Genomic DNA, 21221 nt, shown 5'->3' on the forward strand with positions numbered 1-21221 from the left:
AATTAGTAAAAAAAATTTAGATTATTTAAAAGAAAAATGAATATTCTCGATTATTCTCCAATTTTTACTTCCTCACCTCACATCTCTAGATAAACCATTTGGTGGATTAGTTTGTAGCACATCTTCAGATCTGCAGTGATTGTACGCATTGGCGTACGCAGGGGGGGGGGAAGAGGTTTGGGGGTTCTAATCCCCTTCAAGCCGAGATTATTGTGTTATTTTACAGGAAAAAACTTAAATCTCCCCTTGAGAAGGAAAAAAAATTGACCCCCCCCCCGAGAAAATTCTGCGTACGCCTCTATGATTGTACGCCATTTCAGTGAGTGCAAACCCAGAAATTGTTTGGTAAAGGATCTCTGCGGCTGTTCGGGGAGCTTTATATCCTTAATTTTGTAAGGACTCCCTACGAACCGTGAACAGAACTCCAGAGTCGGGCGAATATTTCTGTGTACACACAGAAAGCATATGACAACGTATGCGCATCACTTGCTGTATGCCGTACATAACATTTATGAAATTTTGTTAGCTTTGCAGACTATGCCATGATAATGATCGGTAAAATCCGGATGCGGCTCATTACAGCACCTAAACCCACTAACGAAATTGCTGTAATGTTTCATTGCCTAGTTGATAATATTCAGGATCGGTGCGTCTACCTAAATGCATTGATCCGTTTCTTGATCTTGAAATAGGGAGTTTATACTGACGACAACTGAAAAGTTGTATATAGTGTTGTATCCCCATATAATGTATGGGGTCATTTAAGTATTACGTCAGCATCGATGGGGGGAGAGGGTTTCGGATTTGCTGACTTTTTATGACGGGGGGGGGGGGGTGGAAGGTCGTTTACGTCATCAACCACCCCTTTTTGAAAATATGAAATATTCTAAGCTGCTGACGAAATTTTGCTGACGGGGGAGGAGGGGTCAGTGCTGACGTTTGCTGACAAGAGGGGGGGGGGGTCAAAAATGGCTGAAAATTGTGATTTTAACAAAACTTGGCAACATTGCTTACGTTTGGCGATATTAGCGATTTCCCGTATTTTTCCGTGTATGTGGGATCCCGATTTCCCGTACTTTTAATCGAGGTAGTATGCTAGAACAACGTACTTATAGGTGTCTATCACTCCGTTACCCATCAGTACCAGAGGCCCTTGTGCATAGAAATCTCCAAAAAATAGTGATTTGTGTTTATATCGGGAATAAATCTCTTTGAATGCTTTTTATCACAATTTATCAGAAGTGATATGAGCGCTCAACTCCGATGATTATAGTGATGAAGATCACATCACATTTCTCAGCTTCAGTCGCGACAACAGATCCTCTTGGCCGATGATGCCATCAAATGTTTTTATATCGAAATGGATCAAAACAACAATAATAATTAATCCATGCTTTGGAGGCCATTCGGAACAACGCAGATGCAGGAACAGAAAAAAACACCAGTATGATTATGGTCTGACCTCCACCTCGGTTCACAATGACCTTCACATTGTAAAATAGGCCAATTGAGCGGGTAAAAAAAACTAAAAATATTGTATGGAAAAGAAGCAAAAATTCGCCCGTGGGTCAAGGACAAAGGGGAGGAAGGTAGTCAGTCTGGTCACTTTCTTCTCGTGTTTCTCCAAACAACTTGTAGAACATCATATGCAGATGCAGTAGAAGTAGTGCGTTGTAACAGGCCATAATCATCGAACACACGTCCTGTTATCATGCTGCAGAGAAATCCATATTTCCAAGATGTCATTCAAAGGGAAGTCTCAGAAATCGTAAGTAATTTCATGAAATTTGTAGAAGGATTTAAAATATCATAATTGAGATCGTAGCATATACAGTATTTCCCGCTTATAACATTTCAACCTGGAACGTTTCCCGCTTGGTACGATTTATTTTCGTGGTCTATATTCTGATACTCATCGAATTTTCACGGTTAAAGCGTTTTCCTGCTCACAACGTTTTTTCCACGCCGGTTTTTTTGAAAATCGTTATAAGCAGGATCCATTATATACAGGGCCGAAACAAGGATTTTTACCGCTCGGAGAAAACTTGGTTCTGCTGCCTCCTACAACTTTAAAATTCGATAACTTTATAACGTTGTTCTTTATTTCTACCTAAAACTGCCGCCCGTGGCAGTTGCCTATCTGCAGTTCCGGCCCTGAATGTATGTACCGTATTTTAACATGTATACGCAACCCCATTTTGACAAAAATTGGGTCCTAAGGCAGCGACGTCGGAGCCGGGGGTGCAGTGGGTGCTCGAGCACCCACAGTATTTTGTAGCACCAGTCTGAGCACCCCCAAAATGAATTCAGAAGTCAAAATCTCTTTATTTTGTTATCAAATCGAGCATCCACATGTCTCAAAACACTTCCGACGCTTTTGTCCTGGGGGGGGGGGGTAAAATATGTATAGGAGGGATTTCTTATACATAGATGTAGTATTATAGATAGCCTACAGGGTGGTTATAAATAAACTGACACTATTCAGACGTATGTAGTGCCCAGCTCATGGAGGTACAGTATACGCTTGATTTAACGCCCCCTTTCGTCTCTTCGAGAACGGGTTATATTGGGAGAGTCGTAATATCAAAAGTAATATATATATATATATATATATATATATATATATATATATATATATATATATGCATGTATATGATAGTCGCTCCATGATGAAAACATTTGAGACCTATCCCAGCGGTCGCTGTAATGGAATGGTCGCTATAACGTGAGGCTGTTATAACGAGCACTGATTTTCTTTCTTTCTTTCTTTCAAACTGAGCACAACTCAGGTCTATCGTCATGGGCAATTTGCTGCCGAGTAAGTTGGCCCGGAAGTGTGTGTGTACCTAACAGTCTAAGCTCGCATCTAGTGTAGTGTCTGATTTTTTAGTTCTGCCATCTATATTTCAGAAGTGAAGTGTAATGATTAATTATTTGCATCGTTTGTAGGTCTGTTGCTCTCTGTGGCGAGACTTTTTAACGGGGAGATCGGCTTGCATTCGCGCCTCGAAGTTGGGAACCACAGAAAACCAACTTTAGACGACCACCACTGTGGCGCCAGTGGGGTTCGAACCCAGAAGCGTCGACTGTATTTTGATGAAACTTCGTAGCATAGAATATGCGTACCATGGCGAAAAGAAAGATTAAATTAAAAAAAAAAGTTCAATTTTGACCACCAGGTGAAAAAGTGGCACTTTTTTTTAAAATCTCTTTCCCATGGTCCAAATAACGTAGGTAAAGGCGCGTGTAGCAACGCACGACCCCCTGCAGCGGTTCGAATCCGCTTGTGGATGCATAAACTTCCTTTGTGTTCGTTGAAAAAACCGATTCCAGGTGGGTCCAGTTGAAAACAGCTTGGTTCCAGCATGGCCCAACCTCTCGGGGTAACTGGCTTATATCCCCTAAGGGACAGAGCCTGGGCCATGTCTGGTCTTAAAGTTGAAAACAGCTCAAGAATCGTTCGCAACACCGTACAAATTACTGAACAACCAATTGCGAACGCTTTCATTGCACGATCCGCGCGCTAATGTATACGCACCTTAACAAGTTTTGACAATGAAATGCGTCACCACGACGGGTGCTACATGGGTCGGAGTAGTGTCAGTTTAATTCAACCGACACTACTCAATTATACTGATACTACTCCGACCTATGAAACGCATTTCATTGAAACTTAGTAAAAACGTCATTTGGACCATGGGCAAAGATAACTGCGATAAAAAAAAAAAAAGCGCCACTTTTTCACCTTGTGCTCAAAATTGAATTTTTTTTAAAAAATTGAATCTTTCTTTTCCTCATGGTTCATATATTCTATACATATATAGCGAGTTTCATAAAAAATGCCTTCATCACAATGGGCACTACATACGTTCGAGTAGTGTCAGTTTACTTATAAGCACCCTCATATCTCTTCAGCATTTTTCCAAATTTTAAGCCCAAAAAATCACTGGGTTCCATAATTCACGTTAAAATATGGTAACTATTTATGTCTCATATGACTCAAATTACACGGTGTTTTTTTTCGTGAATTGGATTTCAATCCACACAACGACATGTATCACTGCGATTGCGCTTCATTTCCCGCCAGTTGCGTTATTTTTAGCGATAAATAACTGATTTGTTTACCTTCGACAACTTTTTTTGTCCCGTATTTTTCTACGGGGATTTCTTTTTCCCCCATTTCACGATTGTTATCGAGGAAATATGGTCAGCCTAAGTATACACAGGACCGTCTTAATAGCATCATGGGCCCCCGGGCCAAGTGGTTTTTCTGAGGCCCTACGGTAAATTCTAGAAAATGTTTACCAGATCTCATTTTTGTCAGGCCCCTTTACTCTGGAGGGGCCCCCTGGCCGTGCCCGGGCGGGCTCCATGCGTTAAGACAGCACTGAGTATACATCGTATTCCAGGGCTGGACAAATCCTAGGCATCAGGTCGCCACGGCGACTTAAAAATTAATACTGGCGCCTAAAATTTGCATTGTGTAGTTACTGAATTGCAGATTGTAAGGGATATTGTATAATATGCTTATAAGTTACATTCAAATCTGGTAATAAACGTGTGAATTTTTGGAAATTTCACTTCACGTCTCGTCTGTAAAACACTGTAATTAGACAAATGTGGTAGACATTCGATCTTGGTTCATAACCTCGGCAATATGAAGCAGTAAACTATGTTTCCCAAATGACGTTTTCAACGTAATCAGATACCTTAAGCGAGGAAATTTAACATTGTCTCTATGAGAGAAATTTTGGTGACGGAGGATTTTATCAGTTTAAGCACGGTTTCCGTTTATCCGTTATCCGATTAAGCGAGGCCCACTACATTTACCTTCATCCAAATTTCGTAGGGAAACGGCCTTTTAGTTGCCAATAGCCCTACACATATCTTAAGGTTGATATTGTTGGTTTTATTGCTTTCTGTCGAAAAAGTTACTTTCCTTCTGGAAAAACCTTCTAGTGGGCAGGTTGGAACCCCCTAGAGCGGTGTTTCTCAACCGCTGGGCCGCGAATGATCAACCGTTTCATTTTTCCTCATTGATTTTCCGTTAGTCTTGTTTTTGACCGGGCCTTCTACTCACAAAAATGAACGAAACCGGGCCGCGGGCTTGCCAAGGTTGAGAATCACTGCCTTAGAGGGCCTCATTCAACCCGTTTGCTGGGGGTTTCGTACCCATGTTTTATATATATATACCGTATATATCGTATCTATAACTTCTTTCCTTCCTCAGGTCCGCTTCAGCGCTCCCTAGTTGTCAACTAGAGAACACTATGCCAGGCTTTGCCTCGTTTTGTGGAGTTTAAAAAAATATATACATATATATCATCTTTAAAAATTTCTATACAGATAAATATGGAGAGCGGGAAATATTTCTATGTGTCGTAAAAGTTTTTTTGAAAAATTATGACTTATGAACTCATGATGACCTCTCATATACCTAATTTCTAATCAATATCCGGAAGTCCAATACTGTACCTGGATTTAGATCCATCGCACACCGTGTTAATGATTATAAGTATAATAATCATGATACTATAAATATTTTTCCCGTATTTAATAATGTTGTCCTTGTCATAACCGATTCGTACCGCGAAGCCAACGCATGTTAGTCTCTAGAACGTGACTGCAATGCCCAATCGAAAATATACATAAAAATTTCTTATATGAATATTCTAGTTGTAAGTCACTCTCTCTCTCTCTCCAAAAACATAGTTCGAAACTGGTTTTTCCTCTATGGAGGATTCTGGGTGTTTTTACATGATGATGATAATGATTTAAAAAAAAAAATTGTCGTTGGATTATTTTCCTCCAGAGGATCGTACGATTCGCTTAGCACTGGTCGTCCAACAGAGATTGACTAATTAATATCAACGGAAGAATTTTTCGGTGAGTATTTTTCACTAAGTTTTGCATGGGGACGGCTCTTCTGTGAGTGTTGTAGATACTGCCATGAAAATTCATTTCTATTTTGTCTTGTGCGCACAACCTTCACCCCCGGGTTACCTACAGCCCGGCTTCCATCACTACCTCCTATATACAGGAGGTAGTGCTTCCATCCGGCTGATGGAAGGTGTTCCGGTAAAAAAGTATCAATATACAACACGTTTTGACTAGGATTACCATATTTCCTTCATAAAAATACGGGAAATCGGGATCCATACGTGATATCGCCAATAATCACGAAAAAAAAATTCTCTTAAATAAACTTGTCAATTAAAGCCAAAAAAATTATCTAACGTAAGTAAAGCTGCCAATTAAAGCCAAAAAATTGTCAAATGCAAGTAAAGTCAGTAATTAAAGTCGAAAGAATTTCCAAAGGCAGGTAAAGTTGCAAATTATAGCCGAAAAATTGTCAAAGGTGTTGCATGAAAATGATTGAACTCTTGATTTCAAAAGATCAATTAAGCGTCGTGGAAAATGGGGCAAAAAAACGTGACATTTTATGGAAAAACTGTGGCAACTAAAATTAAAGGAATGTTTAGTAAAATACCGGTTATATATTCACCCTATAGACCAGGGGTGGCCAACAGCTGGCCCGTGAAATGATTTTGTGCGGCCCGCGACAAGACAAAAGCACCGTGAAAAAATTAAATTTGCGATCATTATTGGAATTATCAGTTCCAACAGCAGATTTCTTGATTAACAAACTTGTTATTTCTAGTGACGAAATCAATTTAATAACTAACTAATTAATTCAATTAATAATGGAAGCGGCTCATAAACCGAATTTGCACCACTGATGCGGCCCGCGACGCTGTACCTAACCATTATGTTGGCCCGCGAAGAGAAAGAAGTTGTCCACCCTTTGCTATAGATCTCTATAAAAACCAATCCGGCCGTAGACGGCTCTACATGCAAACAGCCAAACCGCTCGTAGCCGGCCGAGATGGGGGGTATGGGTATATAAGACATTTTTGTGAAAGGGCAGGGAGGGAAGATTGACAGCTGTCGTCAGAGGCGGGAACGAGAAAGACAAGCGTATACGCCCCATCAGTTGGATTCCGGAAGCTCCACTTCGATAAAGCTGACTGTTGTTTGCAACAATACAACAAAACGAGAGGTTACACTATCATGTTGTTACCCACGACGTTGGCGAAATAATTTTTGGAAAATAATTTTAAAATTATCAAGATGTGTTAAATTTTATTGCTTATAATAGATTATATTGTTTAGATATTTAGAATTTATGGTATCTTGTACTTTTGCGATTGTTGCGTTTTCCTGGAACTTGACTTACAATTAGAGCCAGCTTATGTGCAAAAAAAAGGACACGCAGCATCAAATAATTTTGTTTTATTAGTTGCGTACCAACACAATTTATTGAGCCTGTCATAACAGGTGTTCTATCCGAACAAAATCCTGGCAATTTATTAATTGGAACATTGCTAGATTTCCGAAAGTTCGGTGTCATTTGTGTAATGTTATCCGTACTGAACTTCTGAAAGCCTCCATCTTCTGAAATTTTCAGAAAATGTTTTATTCTTTTTTATTACAATTATGGCGATACTCTCATGAAAAGAACTTTCCTTTACCCAAAATTCGGGGAAGTATTTTACTCCTAATAAGATTTTTAGAAGTGAAAATGAATTTTAATGTACTATTGTGAAAATTATTGTTATGGGGATGATGCCCCTCGTATCGAATGAAAAACATGAAAAGATTCTCTACATAAGCTGAAATGAATTTTTACTGTGAAACTGGGAACGGTCCTGCTTGAAAACGTTCACAACCTTGAGACTCCTTTCCTAACGGCCATATGCTTCGCAAGTTCTGTTACTTTCTCTAATGGTTATATATTTGGATCATGAGTTAGGGAGGGACAGCTGCCCCGTACGGAAAATTGGAGGGGGATGGCAATTTTAGTGACAAAAATGTATAAAAGCACTTTGTTGTGATTCTGGGAGTTGGAAAATCAAGCCGAAAAAATTAGCGCCCACTTCTCCGGGGCACCATGTCCGCCTGTCCCCCCCCCCCCCTAGTTGCGGCCCTGGTCATCAATACGCATATTTTCAGTTCACACAAAGAAAACCTTCTATGTTTGGATAAACATGACTAATCGCCGACCGATATTATTTCCTAGGACTGTAAAAGCAATAAAGAAAAATTTGTAAAAAGCAAAAAAATTACGGTATGTTTTTTTGTGTAAAAAAACATAAGGGCATGTTGCAAAGGGACATGCCCTTGAACATGCACATGAACTGAGCCCGTGATAGTAGTACAATACTAAGTAGTATATTTCATTTTGTGCACAATTTTGCAAGTGTTGTTTTATTTCTTTAGCGTATTACTAAGGTTTTTGATTGTTAGTTGAGAGGTTAGTACACAAACCTCTAGCAATACGATTTGACTTCCTTCTGGGACGGCTGCCTTTAGGATTTGGCACCAGACTGCACAGGCTCAATTATGTCCATTTTCGTGCATAAAATGGCCGTGCAATGATAAAAAAAACCACCTAAATAAAGAATGTGGGGGGGGGAACACATTGTTACAGGGGGAGCCTAGCGAGCTATAGCAAAGGGCGGCAGGTTTGAGGAATGAGTGGCCGAGAAAATTAGTGGAATGTGAAAAGAGTGGCAAAATCATAAATCAGTTTCAGCCTAGAGAGTGAGTGACCTAGAGCAGGGCTTGACAAATCAAAAAATAATTTAAGCACCAACCAAAATTTCATAGGAGCCAAGCATTTTTTATTAAAATAATGGCTTTATTTTGAAAATAATGCTTTTTTTTTCAGCTTATCTAGGACTCAGCAACCCTTCTCCATGTTGGTAGACACACTGACATAATTACCAAAAACTTTGTTATCCTAACACTTCAATTTAGCAATCAAACATATAATATTTTAGGCACCAATGCCAAATTTCTATATTCGTCATAGTGACCTGGTGCCTGGGAATTGTGAAACCCTGACTTAGAGCGTGTGCAAGTACGTGGATGACCAAAAAAGAAAGCGAGTGACCCCAGGTCGGTGAACGATCAAAAGCGTGACCTAGAATTGTTGCAAGCGTGTTAATGACCAAGCAAAGAACTACAGAGCCAGGGACCTGGTTAATGAGCGATCAAAATCGTGACCTTGATCGGGTGCAAGCAATGACCAAAACGTATGATCAAATTTATGATCAAACAATGACCAAAATTACGATGACCAAAACGTAACCTAAAGAGCGACTATGCCAGGTCAGTGAGCGATCAAAATCGTGGCATAGAGCGTATGCTATCATGTGAGTGACCAAAAGGGGGGAACGTAGAGATTGTGTGAGCACGTGAATGACCGAAGCAGTATGCCAGCATGCGAGTGGCCCAAAGCGTGATTTACTGATTTACAGACACAGGCGTTTTCACAGGAGCGGGAGTCCAAGACGGGTATTTCCCAGGGTGGTGAATTCTAGGAATAAGTGGTCAAGAATATTAGAATAGAATGGAAGAAGGGAGGCAAAACAGTAAATACGCCTCTGATTGTTGCCCGATTGTAGTAGTATCTGAGCATGAGACTTCCTCATTTTCTACGGATCTAGCGTTTTGATAAACATCTGCTGTTACTACCAACTGGGGTTAGAATTATTGATAAGAAGACAGTCAACGTGAGCAAAGAAGGCACGGCTGTAATTTGTTCAGGGGATTTATGTCCTTTCATTGTCAAGTTTGAAAAACTCATTTTCGCAAAAGGGACACTTCCACATAGTGATTTTACCTCTCTTTTTCTTACGAAGCAGATAATACCTTATAAGTGGGCTGTTTTTATGGGAGTGTTCCAAATAAAGTACGCTGGCACCGGATTAGTACGTGAATACATTCAACAAAATTGTTTGTAAAGTTTTCGTATTGCTCCCAAATCGAGTTTTCTATCGCTTCTAGGTAGTGCATTCAGAAAATGGCCAGCCCCTTTTCTTCCCCACAGATACGATCTTATCCAAAGGTCAACGTTGGTTTTACTAATAGATATTTTTCTTCAAAACTCACATTCCATTTCTATCCAAACGTGAATAGGTTGACCTTTTTCCTTACTCTTGAGAGTTTTAAATATTTATCATTTCTATGTTTAAGTTGTCAATTATCGATTTGAAGCATCACTTTCGATTTGGAAAATGCCTAAAGAAAGTCTCGTGTATGAAGAAATTCGTCGTATTTTGTTTCATGAGGATTCAGGTGATTCCAATTGAAAGTTCCGACAGCGAGTATATAGTCACGAACAAGAGACCACAAGTACACGTATATCATAGCTATAAGGAGATAGGATAGTGGATAATATATCGTCATAAGCAGAGGCGTAAGCAGGGAGGTGCATAGAGGGTCCGTATCCCCTCCTCCAAGTCAACCAAAAATTAGAAAAAAATTATTTCGGTAAAAAAATGCTATATCGAAACTAAATACCTTTCGTATGTTATGTTAACCAATAAGAAGGGGATTCCCTCTTTGATTACTTTTTATCACAAGCATAAGCGTGGACAAAGATCATTGGCGAACGAGGGGGGGGGGGGGATATTGAGGTTCTAATCCCTCCCCTCAAACAGAGATTATAGTGTTATTTTGCAGGAAAAAACGTAACCTCCCCCCCAGAAGGAAAAAATTTTGAACCCCTACCCCCCTCGAGAAAATTCTGCAGACACCTATGACGGAGATATACTGAAAATGCAAGAGGGCCACAGTTGGGAGGAGGGAGGTTGAATTACGATTGAAGGTTTATCCGTATATTTGTGAATATCATGTCGCTTCTGTATGCATGGGTAAACATAATGCCCTTAAATATCACCCCCCCCCCCCCCAATCACAAGAAGAGTTGGAGGAAGTTCAATATGGCTGGAACTAGAGGCACAGTAGCAGGGTGAAGTTTTTCAAGGAGATATACTGTGCATAAGCACTTTTTGCAACTTTGAAAGCGGAAAAATTAAGTTTATCCCCTCACCTCCAATACGTTGCGATCATGTTCCTAGTTGTACGTATCACCAGCAACAAGTGTGCGAAAATATTTCGTTACATCTTCACTTTTTGTTTTCTAATGGAGGAGGCGAACCAGAGCCGTAACTAGGGGGGGGGGGGGGACAGACGAATCTCGTGCCCCGCGCGCTGGACCAGAGGGGGCGCAAATTTCATTCTCAAACCTTACCTTCAACATTACAAAGGGGTGCCAAAATGCGTACTTGCCCCAGGTGACCAAGCATCTGGTTGCGGCCCTGGGGAGAACGTCAGTTATTCGTAATTTCTCTGACAGAACCAAAAATAAATTAGATTCCTCTTTTGTCGGCAGAATTTTGCCAATATTTTTACTCCTCTGTCTTTGTCAAAAGTCGGCATAGCACAGACACTCCACTCAAAAAAATGACACCAGGCTAAACCCAATTTCATGTTTTTACAAGCTTCGTACTGTCGCCCTTCTCGTAATCAAAAATCAACGAATACACCCCCTCCCCCTCCTGATGCTAACGTAAAATTGGAATGGGGCCTGAATTTTTTTTGGTAAAGCTTATTTGTTTTCATATCGAGATACACGAAAGTTTATATCTGGACGCACTTGTCTTTTCTAATTTTTGAAGTTGTCTTTTGAATTAAAAATTCATATATTAATAGTTCACTTCTACAAAATTATAAAAATCGAGAAAAGGAAAAAATAATTGGCAAAGTTGGCGAGAATATCTTGAAGAGAAAGGGCGATATACCGCCGCTCACGATTAAATAACTAACCGGACCTTCAGCTGGACCCGTATACGCGTACAGGGATAAAATGAACTCGTATGCATATATACATGTCTTTCATGAAGAAAAAAGAGTTGGGTGCCTACTCCTTTACATAAAAGAAAAATGCTGTATAAAGAAGGGTGATTTCAGTTTACAATTTGTCTCCACAGGGTATCTTGAAACGAAAAAATGAACAGCAACGCTGTGGCCGGCATGAATAGGAACTGAATGGAAGGAAGGACGGGGGAATAGGTGAGAGGTGAAAGTTTGGACGAGTCCATTTCAGAAAGCAAAAATAGGTTATTTTCACGAACCTCCCAGTACCCTTCAAGAATCGGTAAAGGGATAGACAAGTTTCTGACCCGCGAACTCAAAAAACTGTGCCTCCCTGGTACAACCGCTTGCCTTGAAAAGACGAATTTCATCACTATTTTGGATTTTTTTATTTATCCTGTTCATTTGCAAAAATGCAGATATTCTAGAATCTAAAACCTTTTCATTTCCATCTTTATAATAACTAGAAGCGGATGTTATTATCAATTGAATAAAACGAATCCAATGATCTTTGATAATGAAATCTTTTGAATGCGTTTCTTGAAGTTTTGTGGGTTTTTTTACTTCACATAAAACTTGATTTCTCAAGCATTTTTCAAAATATCTCTACGAAACTTTCTCACTGCATTCACAAGACAAATCTTGCTGTACAATGGTTTAAAAAAAACTAAGCAATATGTTCGTCACTTTTTGATTTACATGATTTTGAATTAATAATGACAAGTATTTTTTGCAAAAAATGAGTATGTGTTTTCAATATACAATCATATTTCAAAAAGTTTTCACTGTATTCTAAACTTTTGATTCTACAATGTTATGGGAATAATCTGTATGGAAGAACATGTTGATACAAATAGTAGCTTTTAGTGTAGAAGGTCTACGGTTCTCAACCGGTGCTCCGCGGAGTCCTTGGGGCTCCGTGTGCGATTCCCAGGGGCTCCGCGGCGACTCGAGGAAAATAAAGTAAATCAGTAAATTTGGTAGATGAATAAAAAAAAAAAAAAAAAGAGATCTACAAGGGTCCGCCATAAAAATTACATGCAAAAAGGGCTCCTGGAGTCAAACAGGGCTCCGCCACAGAAATTATATACTGAAAAGGGCTCCGCGAGTCAAAAAAGGTTGAGAACCGCTGGTGTAGCTCAATCTTTACGAAAGTGCGTGCCACTTCGCTGATTTGAAAACGTCGCGGGCCACTTGGTTAAGCGATCTGGATCATCACCGCAAGTTACTTAAATGATCTGTAAACGTGTCGCGGGCCGCTTGTCTAATCTAGATCTGTGCCGCTAGTTACTTAAGTGATCTGTTAATGTGTCACGAGTCACTTTAGTGCTCTGGAACTGTGTCGCAGGTAGCGGAATTGATATGTAAATGTGCTGCGGGTCACTCAAATGATCTGTAAATGTGCTGCGGGTCACTCAAATGATCTGTAAATGTGTCGTCGGCCACTCAAGTGCTGTGGAATCACACCACGAGCCACTTAAATGATCTGGAAATGTGCCGCTTAGAACAGCAAACCTAATTTTGCAAAATTGGGTTTGAGGTTGTGGGCCACATCAGATGACTCGGTGGGCCATTGGTTGAGCACGTATGGTCTAGCTAGCAGAAGTACAGAAAATATGCTGATCTTACATATACAAAGTGCATAGCTAACAGCTGGCATCACAATTTTCTAGTGAACCGTTGATCCTAGTGGCATACTTCTAATTTGAAAACGTATCCAAATAAGGTGTAGTACTCAGATATATGCTCTGTTCAGGTTGCTAGAGGTTTTTATATAGTTATAAAAAGTTTTTGCTTTTATTTTATTTTAATATGAACACACTGTTATGGGCGCGGTAGCCCAGGTCGATAAGATACTCGCCTAAGGTACCGAAGGAAGTTTAGAGGTGTCGAGAGTTCGATACCTGGTTCGTCCTTGTCAGAAACTTTCCTGACACAGGAGTACAACAGAAACGGTGACATGACCACAGAAAAAATTGCTACCGCAGGGAGTCCCACATCGAGGGGTTAGCGCACCATCCTCTCGATGAGTATAAAAAAAAACAGGTTGCCGTTCGGAATCGGCAATAAATTGTAGGTCTCGGTCTAATTAGCCCTCGTGTGCAGTAAATGACCATGATGCGACAAAAATTATCGCACTGTTCTCGAAAGCCCAATTAAAAAGTTGTTGTCCTGATGCCTACAAAAAAAAAAAAAATTCCATGTTTCCAAGTACAATATTCGCGAGATATTTGAATTCGAACATCGGTGAAAAATTCGAAATGTAGAATTTCTTTTGTTGGCCTCAGGAGAGAGACAACAACTCTCTGACTGGGTTTTTGAGGACAGGGTGTCCGTGTAGAAAGTCACTTTTAAAAAAAAAAATCTTAATAACTATACAACCCCCTTGCGGCATGAATGGCGTGAGAGTTCTACACGTTATTTGGATACTGTTTGTAATTGAGTATGCCTCTATTATAAACGGTTCAACAGTAATTCGAAGTGCGTGCTGTTAGCTCTATGCACCTTATATACTATAATTGGCAATATGAACCTTTTTTGACAAAATATTCATTTCAATTTTTTCTCAATTCATTTCTGTAGAAATTAATAAAAAATAGAAATGAATATCTTTCAGGGACACGACAGTATCTGCAAGACTAAAATTATACAGAGCGAAGGTATTTATTTCTGCAATTGCCTGCCTTCGGACAAATTGTTTTTAAAAAAAGGTCATTTTGGATAAAACGCATGAGGTTTTGGTTTGGATATGGTAAAAAATGAAGAAAATAAATGTTTCACATGAATATTTTGTCAAAAAAGGTAGATATTGCCCATTATAGTATACAAGGTGCTTAGCTAACACAGCACGTACTTCGAATCAACTGTAGAAATGAAAAATTATGTATAACAAAACCAACCAGACCCATTGTCAGAGGGGCCCTGCACTCATCGTAATGGATATGAAAATAAAGAACATTTTTTTTTAATTTGTAATAAGTGAAGCAAGTGGTCTTGATAGATTCTAAATTCTCATCAATTTTAGAATTTCTTTCATTAATCCTCAGTTTTCATCAATATTTTAGAATTTCTTTCATTAATTTTGAATTTACATAATTGTACAGAATTAATGTACTCATTTAGGGGCCATTAAAGTATTACGTCAGCATCGGGGGGGGGGGAGGGGTTTCGGATTTGCTTGCTGACTTTTGTTGACAAGGGTAGGGGGGGGGGTTTGAAGGTTGCTTACGTCATCAACCACCCTTTTTGAAGATATGAAATATTCTAAGCTGTTGACGAAATTTTGCTGACAGGGGGGGGGGGGTCAAAAATGGCTAAAAATGTACTTACGTACTACTTGAATGGCCCCTTACTCTGAGTTTTCATCCATATCCGACCTGTAGCAATCGTGCATGCTGTGTCGCGCGTAACTAAGTTGCAGGATCATTTTTTTATTTACTAATACAAATCAGAGGCCCAACACAGTCAAATTACTCAATATTTAAAAACCCAATTTTAAAGACTTCTATCATATCTTCAAGACACCTGTTATGTTACAAAGAAAACATCCAATCAATCAGGTCTCTCTTCGTAGCTCGTACCCGATAGTGTTTTAGTTGCTCTTCTTTAGTTGCTTAGGAGAATCGGGGCAAACGCAAATTCTGTGCTCAGATGGCAAAATGCTGAAAGTTTACACTATTAGTCACTTTTTCAAAATTTCACAATGGAAAATTTGTGAACAATATTTTGCCAAAATGCAACATATGGGTTTTTTTTTTGAGTAATTACAATTTGCCTCCGTTGTTTCCCCATAAACCGCAAAGAGAGAAAGACGAAATTTTTCCACCTTCCAAAATTTTGACGCGTGAGACTCCGGAATGCGAACAACTACATTTTTTTGGGAAAAGTAACTTATGGCATTTGCCACCTGAGCACAGAATTTGCCTTCGTCCTCCCATGTGATATCCTATGATCTTTGATTTTATATCAATTTTTTTATATCTACTTATGCTTTTTTTGTTTCCTCCTAAAATCAAGTTTAGCGTGTCACTATGCGCAACAAGCAAGTGTTCATGTAAGGCAGATAGATATACCTTGGAGCACATTATTTTTCAAACTTTTGTTTTTCTCAGTCAATTTTTACCGCAAAATTTCACTAAATTCACGTACATTTTTAGTATCCGTATTCTGTCTGAAACATACCGTGTGGAATTTAAATTACCTACCTTTCTTACTGTAATCATGAGATACGAATTTTTGAAACGGCATAAATGTTACAAGGTACAGCAAGGGCTGTTTTACCACGAAAAATGCAATTTTGAACCTTGAAATTGTAATTTTATACTAAGACAAAAAAATACATGTATTACTGGAAAAATAATATAATGAGTATTTTTTAAATATAAATCATATATTGGAATAATAAAGAAATACCAAAATATAATCATAAATACGTACGAAGGGTGTCCTGTAAGTGCTAATGCGGTTTTTATCTCATCAACCATTCGCCGTAGAAGTATGATTCCAATTTAAAAAATGTGCAAAAAGCGTTCAAAAATGATCTCTTACCAGTTTTCAGACTGAGAATACAGTGTGTCACAAAATAAGAAATATATATGAGAGAAAGTAACAAAATAATGGAGGTAGAAAAAATTTATTTATGTAGATGAAATGCATAATTATTGAATATTTCACTTGTAGGAAGAAAATGTTTTATAAATCATTAGGTCTGGCAGTTCTTTGATGCCAGGTGACATCATTAGAGATACAATATCCGTGATGCCAACATCTGCTATATCTGGCGCGGATGATAAAATAATTTTTCGCCTCTCTCTCCATAGGAAATTCACTTTTTTGTTAAAAGTTTTTTTAGACGCATATCACACTGTATGTTTTTTCCAACAAATTTGAATACGGAATAACTGAAGGTGAATAGAGGAGAAGAAATGAGGGCTGCTGAAGTTTTTGTGGGAGAGTAGTCTCTAGAACTGAAATTTAAAACATGAATTGCATTTAAACGCAAAAGAAGAAGTATTAAAAATTGGCGAAAGTTGAATATTTCAAGGTAAACTAGGAAAACTTCAAGTTCTATAATGTTCCAAGGTACACGATATTCCAACATTTATAAAAAAAAAAAACATTAATAACTTTTCAAGTGCTTCAAGGTTTATTTTGTGGATCAAAATACAAAACTTCCAACCTACATAATAATGTTATTAGTATTCGTAGCTGTTTTAGAATAGAAAATTCTTAACATGATTGCGGTTTTCTTTTTATTTCACCATAGACTGACAAAAAGAGAGGAATGAAACCAACACACAAGGGGTTCATTTTGTGGCATGTGGCCGCCGTCATGTTGTACCTCTGCCAAAACATATGCGCAGGAGATGACATGATGGATCCCAGTGGACGGATGCTCGTCGACCTATCGCACGAATTCAATGAAGACACCATCTACTGGGTGACGACGAAACAGCTATCAATGGATGTTAAGCATAACGGCACTGCTGAAGGGAAAGACTATTGGTGAGATTTGTTGTGGATATGAAAGAATATATATAACAGTATTAATGCTTTTAAAAATATAAATTTTGGATCAAATCAGAAATTGAATGATTAGAGTTTGGATATTTCTATAATTACAGGTACCAAATCGAAGAGATATCAGCAGGAACGCACGGAGGAACGCATCTTGACGCACCTTGTCATTTCTACAAAGGGAAATGGTGCGTTTCCGACATCCCACTGGACCGACTTGTCGTTCCGGCCGTGGTCGTCGACATCAGCCACCACGTCGGTGACAATTCTTCGGTCCATCTAGAACCTAGTCACCTGATTTCCTGGGAAGAGCAGCACGGAAAGATCCCGGACGGATCCGTGCTGATGATCAGGACAGGATGGGCCAGATATTGGCCGGATCGGCTGACCTACACAGGAACGACGGAAAGAGACCCGAAGCTGTTGAAATTTCCATCAGTAAAGCCGGAGACAGCAAAATGGCTCGTAGAGAATAGAAAGATCGTCGGACTTGGCATTGACGCTATGTCGGTCGACGCACCACTCTCATCGACACCCAAAACTCACGTCACTCTGGAACAGATGAACATATACAATATCGAAAACGTCAACGATAACCTGCGACTGCTCCCACCAACGGGAACTCTACTCCACGTGATGCCAATGAAGCTGAAAGGTGCCAGTGGAGCTCCTTGCAGAGTCGTGGCGACCATCAACAATGGCGGCGGCGGCGGCAGTAATGGCGCTGTATGCAACCAGTCCACGTGCAGCATCACGGTGATATTGCTGACGTGTGCAGTGATATACGTGTTATGGCTGGAATCAGTCAGAGTGCTCTAAGTCTTAAAAGTCTTTATATATATCCAAATATATCCTCACGCAGATGGGCATGTGCCAACACAATCGTCTACATATCCTCCCATCATCTCACAGAGGTCATGCTACATGCAGATTTTTTCATCATTCAACAACTCATGACGTACCATATCAAGCGAGAGACATGTTTTAAATTCATGTGAAGCTCCAAGGACACTATGTAACACATGCTGCTGTGACCTATATTGAATATAAAGGACAGCAGTATCCTAGGTATATACATGGTTTTTATTGAGTTGCAAAAAATAATTTTTTCATTTATAAGAAAATTTCATTGGGTAGATACGTTACTGCTAAAGCTCGAAGTGGGGGACAATTCCCGAAATGGCCAGCCACTTCGCAAATTGTCCGAAAATTCTTGCCAGAGTCCGATTTGTAGACTTTGGCAGGCAAATTCATGAAGGGGCTGGAGATCCCTGACCAATACTCGATGTGCTGATGTACGGCAGTCGGTAGGTGCCAATTCCAATTTTTTTCATCGTGTGAATTTTTTTTCGCTAACGTGTGATACATGGCTATACAGGGTGTTCTGTAAGTCCCAATCGGCATTTAGCTCATCAATCGTTCGTCGTAGAGGTGTGGTTCTAATTTAAAAGATGCTCAAAATGGGTTCAGAAATCATTCCGACCAATTTCGAGAGTGAAAATACATGTGTCGTAAAATAAAAAAAAAGCTGAATTTTTGTACGGTACCCCTGTCTTCCGATCGGATAGTTGTTGCCTTGTCTCTTCTGAGGCCAATTAAAAAAAATCTATGCTCTAAGTTCAATATTCACCTTGAATTCACTTGATATTTGAATTAAAAAATTGGAGAAGAGCAGCATGAGGGGCCATTAAAGTATTACGTAAGCAGATTTTTAGCGATTTTTGACCCCCCACATCTTGTCAGCAAAATTTCGTCATCAGCTTAGAATATTTCATATCTTCAAAAATGGGTGGTTGATGACGTAAGCAACCTTCAAACCCCTTTCCCCCCTTGTCATCAAAAGTCAGCAAATCCGAACGAACCCCCCCCCCGACCCGATGCTGACGTAATACTCTATGACCCCTAACGGACAAAGCTTATTTCCCAACTTTTCTTAAATTTTTGACTCCTCATATCTCAGTAACTATTGCACTTAGAAACATTGAATTTTTTTTGTTGTTGGACTTAGAAAGTTTTTGCCCTGTCTCTCCTAATCAGATTTTTGGGGGGACAGGGAGACCGTATAAACATTTAGATATTTTTTTTTTATTTCGTGACACACTCTATTTTCACTCTCGAAACTGGTACCGGGTGATTCCTGAGCACATTATGAACATTTTTTAAACTGCAGGGTGATCAGCGAATAAGCCCTTATTTCAAAATTAAATATCTCTACAACAAAGATCAATAGAATTATGCGGTAAACGGTACGTTTATTAGCAAAACTGTAAGAATGTTGTACAGAAATTTCGAAAATTTAGTTTTTTTAAAAATTTTTCACAATTTAAAAAAAACAAAACAAAACTGGAGATTTTGGGGTTCCGAAAATCCTAATTTGTGTGAAGAGAAACCACTGCATTCGCCTAAAGTTACTGCATGGGCTGCGGTGCGCCATGTGTGCTGGCAAATTGTTCCAAAATTGTAACTTTCAGTAGTAATCGTTTCTCGCACGAAGAAGGGGCCGATAATGCCTCTGGCGCGTACCGCGGCCCATGCAGTAACTTTAGGCGAATGCAGTGGTTTCTCTGCACACAAATGAGGATTTTCGGAACCCCAAAATCTCCAGTTTTTTTTTTTTAATTTTAAAAAATTTTAAAAAAAAAATAAATTTTCGAAATTTCTGTTCAACATTTTTACAGTTTTGCTAATAAACGTACCGTTTACCGCATAATTCTATTGATCTTTGTTGTAGAGATATTTAATTTTGAAATAAGGGCTTATTCGCTGATCGCCCTGTACTTCTACGATGAAATAAAGGCCGCATTGGGACTTACAGGACACCTTGTATATTCTAATGTATTGGATTAGTTAAATTTCCGGATGCACCCATCCTCCGGGAATGATTCGATATCGAACTGAGATTAGGATTGGGGGGGGGGGTGGCTTAATTTAAAAGTTCGCAAAAAAAAGTTCGCCAACTGGCGACTAACCCGAATAATGCCTTTTCATTCCGAAGTTTGGCCAGGGATCTCCAGTCACTTCTCGAACTGGCTGGCCAAAGCTTGAAATCAGGGGCATTGGCCGATTCAATTTACAACTGAATTGGCCCGTTCTCAAACTGGCCAATTTCGGGCTTTGCAGTAACAGGGAATTTCATTATTATTGATGAGTAGAGTTCTTTTGATGATGGGTATAGACCAGTGTTTCCCAACCAGTGTGCCACGATATCAGCTAAGGGGGTGCTGGGAGATATTATGGAGATAAATCAAAAAATATTACAGTACACTTAAGGTCTTAAAATAAATCAAGTCGAATAAATTACTCTCGTGCATGACAGACATATCGGATAAGTCGCCATCTATGGTTGCAGTGTCAGCAATGTGAGCTTTTGCGAGTCTGGCTGTCCATGTACGATCCCGTTCAGAGCACACGAGCTCTAAGGAAAGATGATTCGTCGGCTTTGTAGTCTAGTGCGCTCACCCGGGCAGTGAAAGGACGTAGGTTCAATTTCCCTCAAAGACAGTTGGATTTTCTTTCTTGGTTTTATCTTCGCATCAGCCAGCTGTCGAAACCTTCGCAATAATAGCGGAGGGTGACATCATCTTCGGATAAGCTGAAAGACTTCATTTTTCAACACTTATCAAGATTGCAAGATACACACACACACGCAATAGATATGTACTTTCCATCTCTTTCCACTGAGAATCTCGACTGGGTTCTCACCCAGACAGTGCGGAGAACATAGATTCTAGAACATACACTGCTTGCCGAACCAGATGAATTTATTGGTCTTTGCGCTAATTTTTTTTTTTTTTTTTTAATAACGTGATCCTCACGTATTCCCAAGGGATCAGCATAATCCGTCCAGGGAATTTGTTAGTGTTAGTAAACATCCATGCCCAAACCGGGATTCGAACCCAGACCTGCACAGTGAGAAGCTAGTTTCCTAACCACTCGACTGCCAGGGGGCAATTCCACTCTCAAAGGTAAGTTCACCAAAA

The 21221-nt window shown here is 39.4% G+C and overlaps 1 protein-coding gene across 2 annotated transcripts; it reads left to right on the forward strand.

Annotated features, from left to right (window-relative positions):
* The first annotated feature begins 1613 nt into the window (after positions 1-1613).
* Positions 1614-18312, forward strand: LOC149079433 (uncharacterized). Of its 2 annotated transcripts, none has more exons than XM_089240153.1 (3): positions 1614-1768; positions 16991-17229; positions 17349-18312. In XM_089240153.1, exons 1-3 carry the CDS (start codon positions 1712-1714, stop codon positions 18058-18060), a joined length of 1008 nt encoding a protein of 335 aa, XP_089096279.1. In that variant the 5' UTR covers positions 1614-1711; the 3' UTR covers positions 18061-18312. The 2 variants fall into 2 exon arrangements, with proteins under 2 accessions (XP_089096279.1, XP_089096280.1); XM_089240154.1 differs by lacking the exon at positions 1614-1768 and adding an exon at positions 5783-5886.
* The last annotated feature ends 2909 nt before the right edge of the window (positions 18313-21221 follow it).

This window comes from Pholcus phalangioides, unplaced genomic scaffold (assembly GCF_987345545.1).
Source record: "Pholcus phalangioides strain wild (caught in Gottingen) unplaced genomic scaffold, Ppha-v1.0 ptg000012l_1, whole genome shotgun sequence".
NCBI lineage: Eukaryota > Metazoa > Arthropoda > Arachnida > Araneae > Pholcidae > Pholcus > Pholcus phalangioides.

Coding starts and splice junctions, on each gene's coding strand:
- LOC149079433 (XM_089240153.1), top strand. CDS start 1,712: ATGCTGCAGAGAAATCCATATTTCCAAGATGTCATTCAAAGGGAAGTC. Junction 1,769..16,990: donor AAAGGGAAGTCTCAGAAATC/GTAAGTAATTTC, acceptor ATTTCACCATAG/ACTGACAAAAAGAGAGGAAT. Junction 17,230..17,348: donor GCTGAAGGGAAAGACTATTG/GTGAGATTTGTT, acceptor CTATAATTACAG/GTACCAAATCGAAGAGATAT.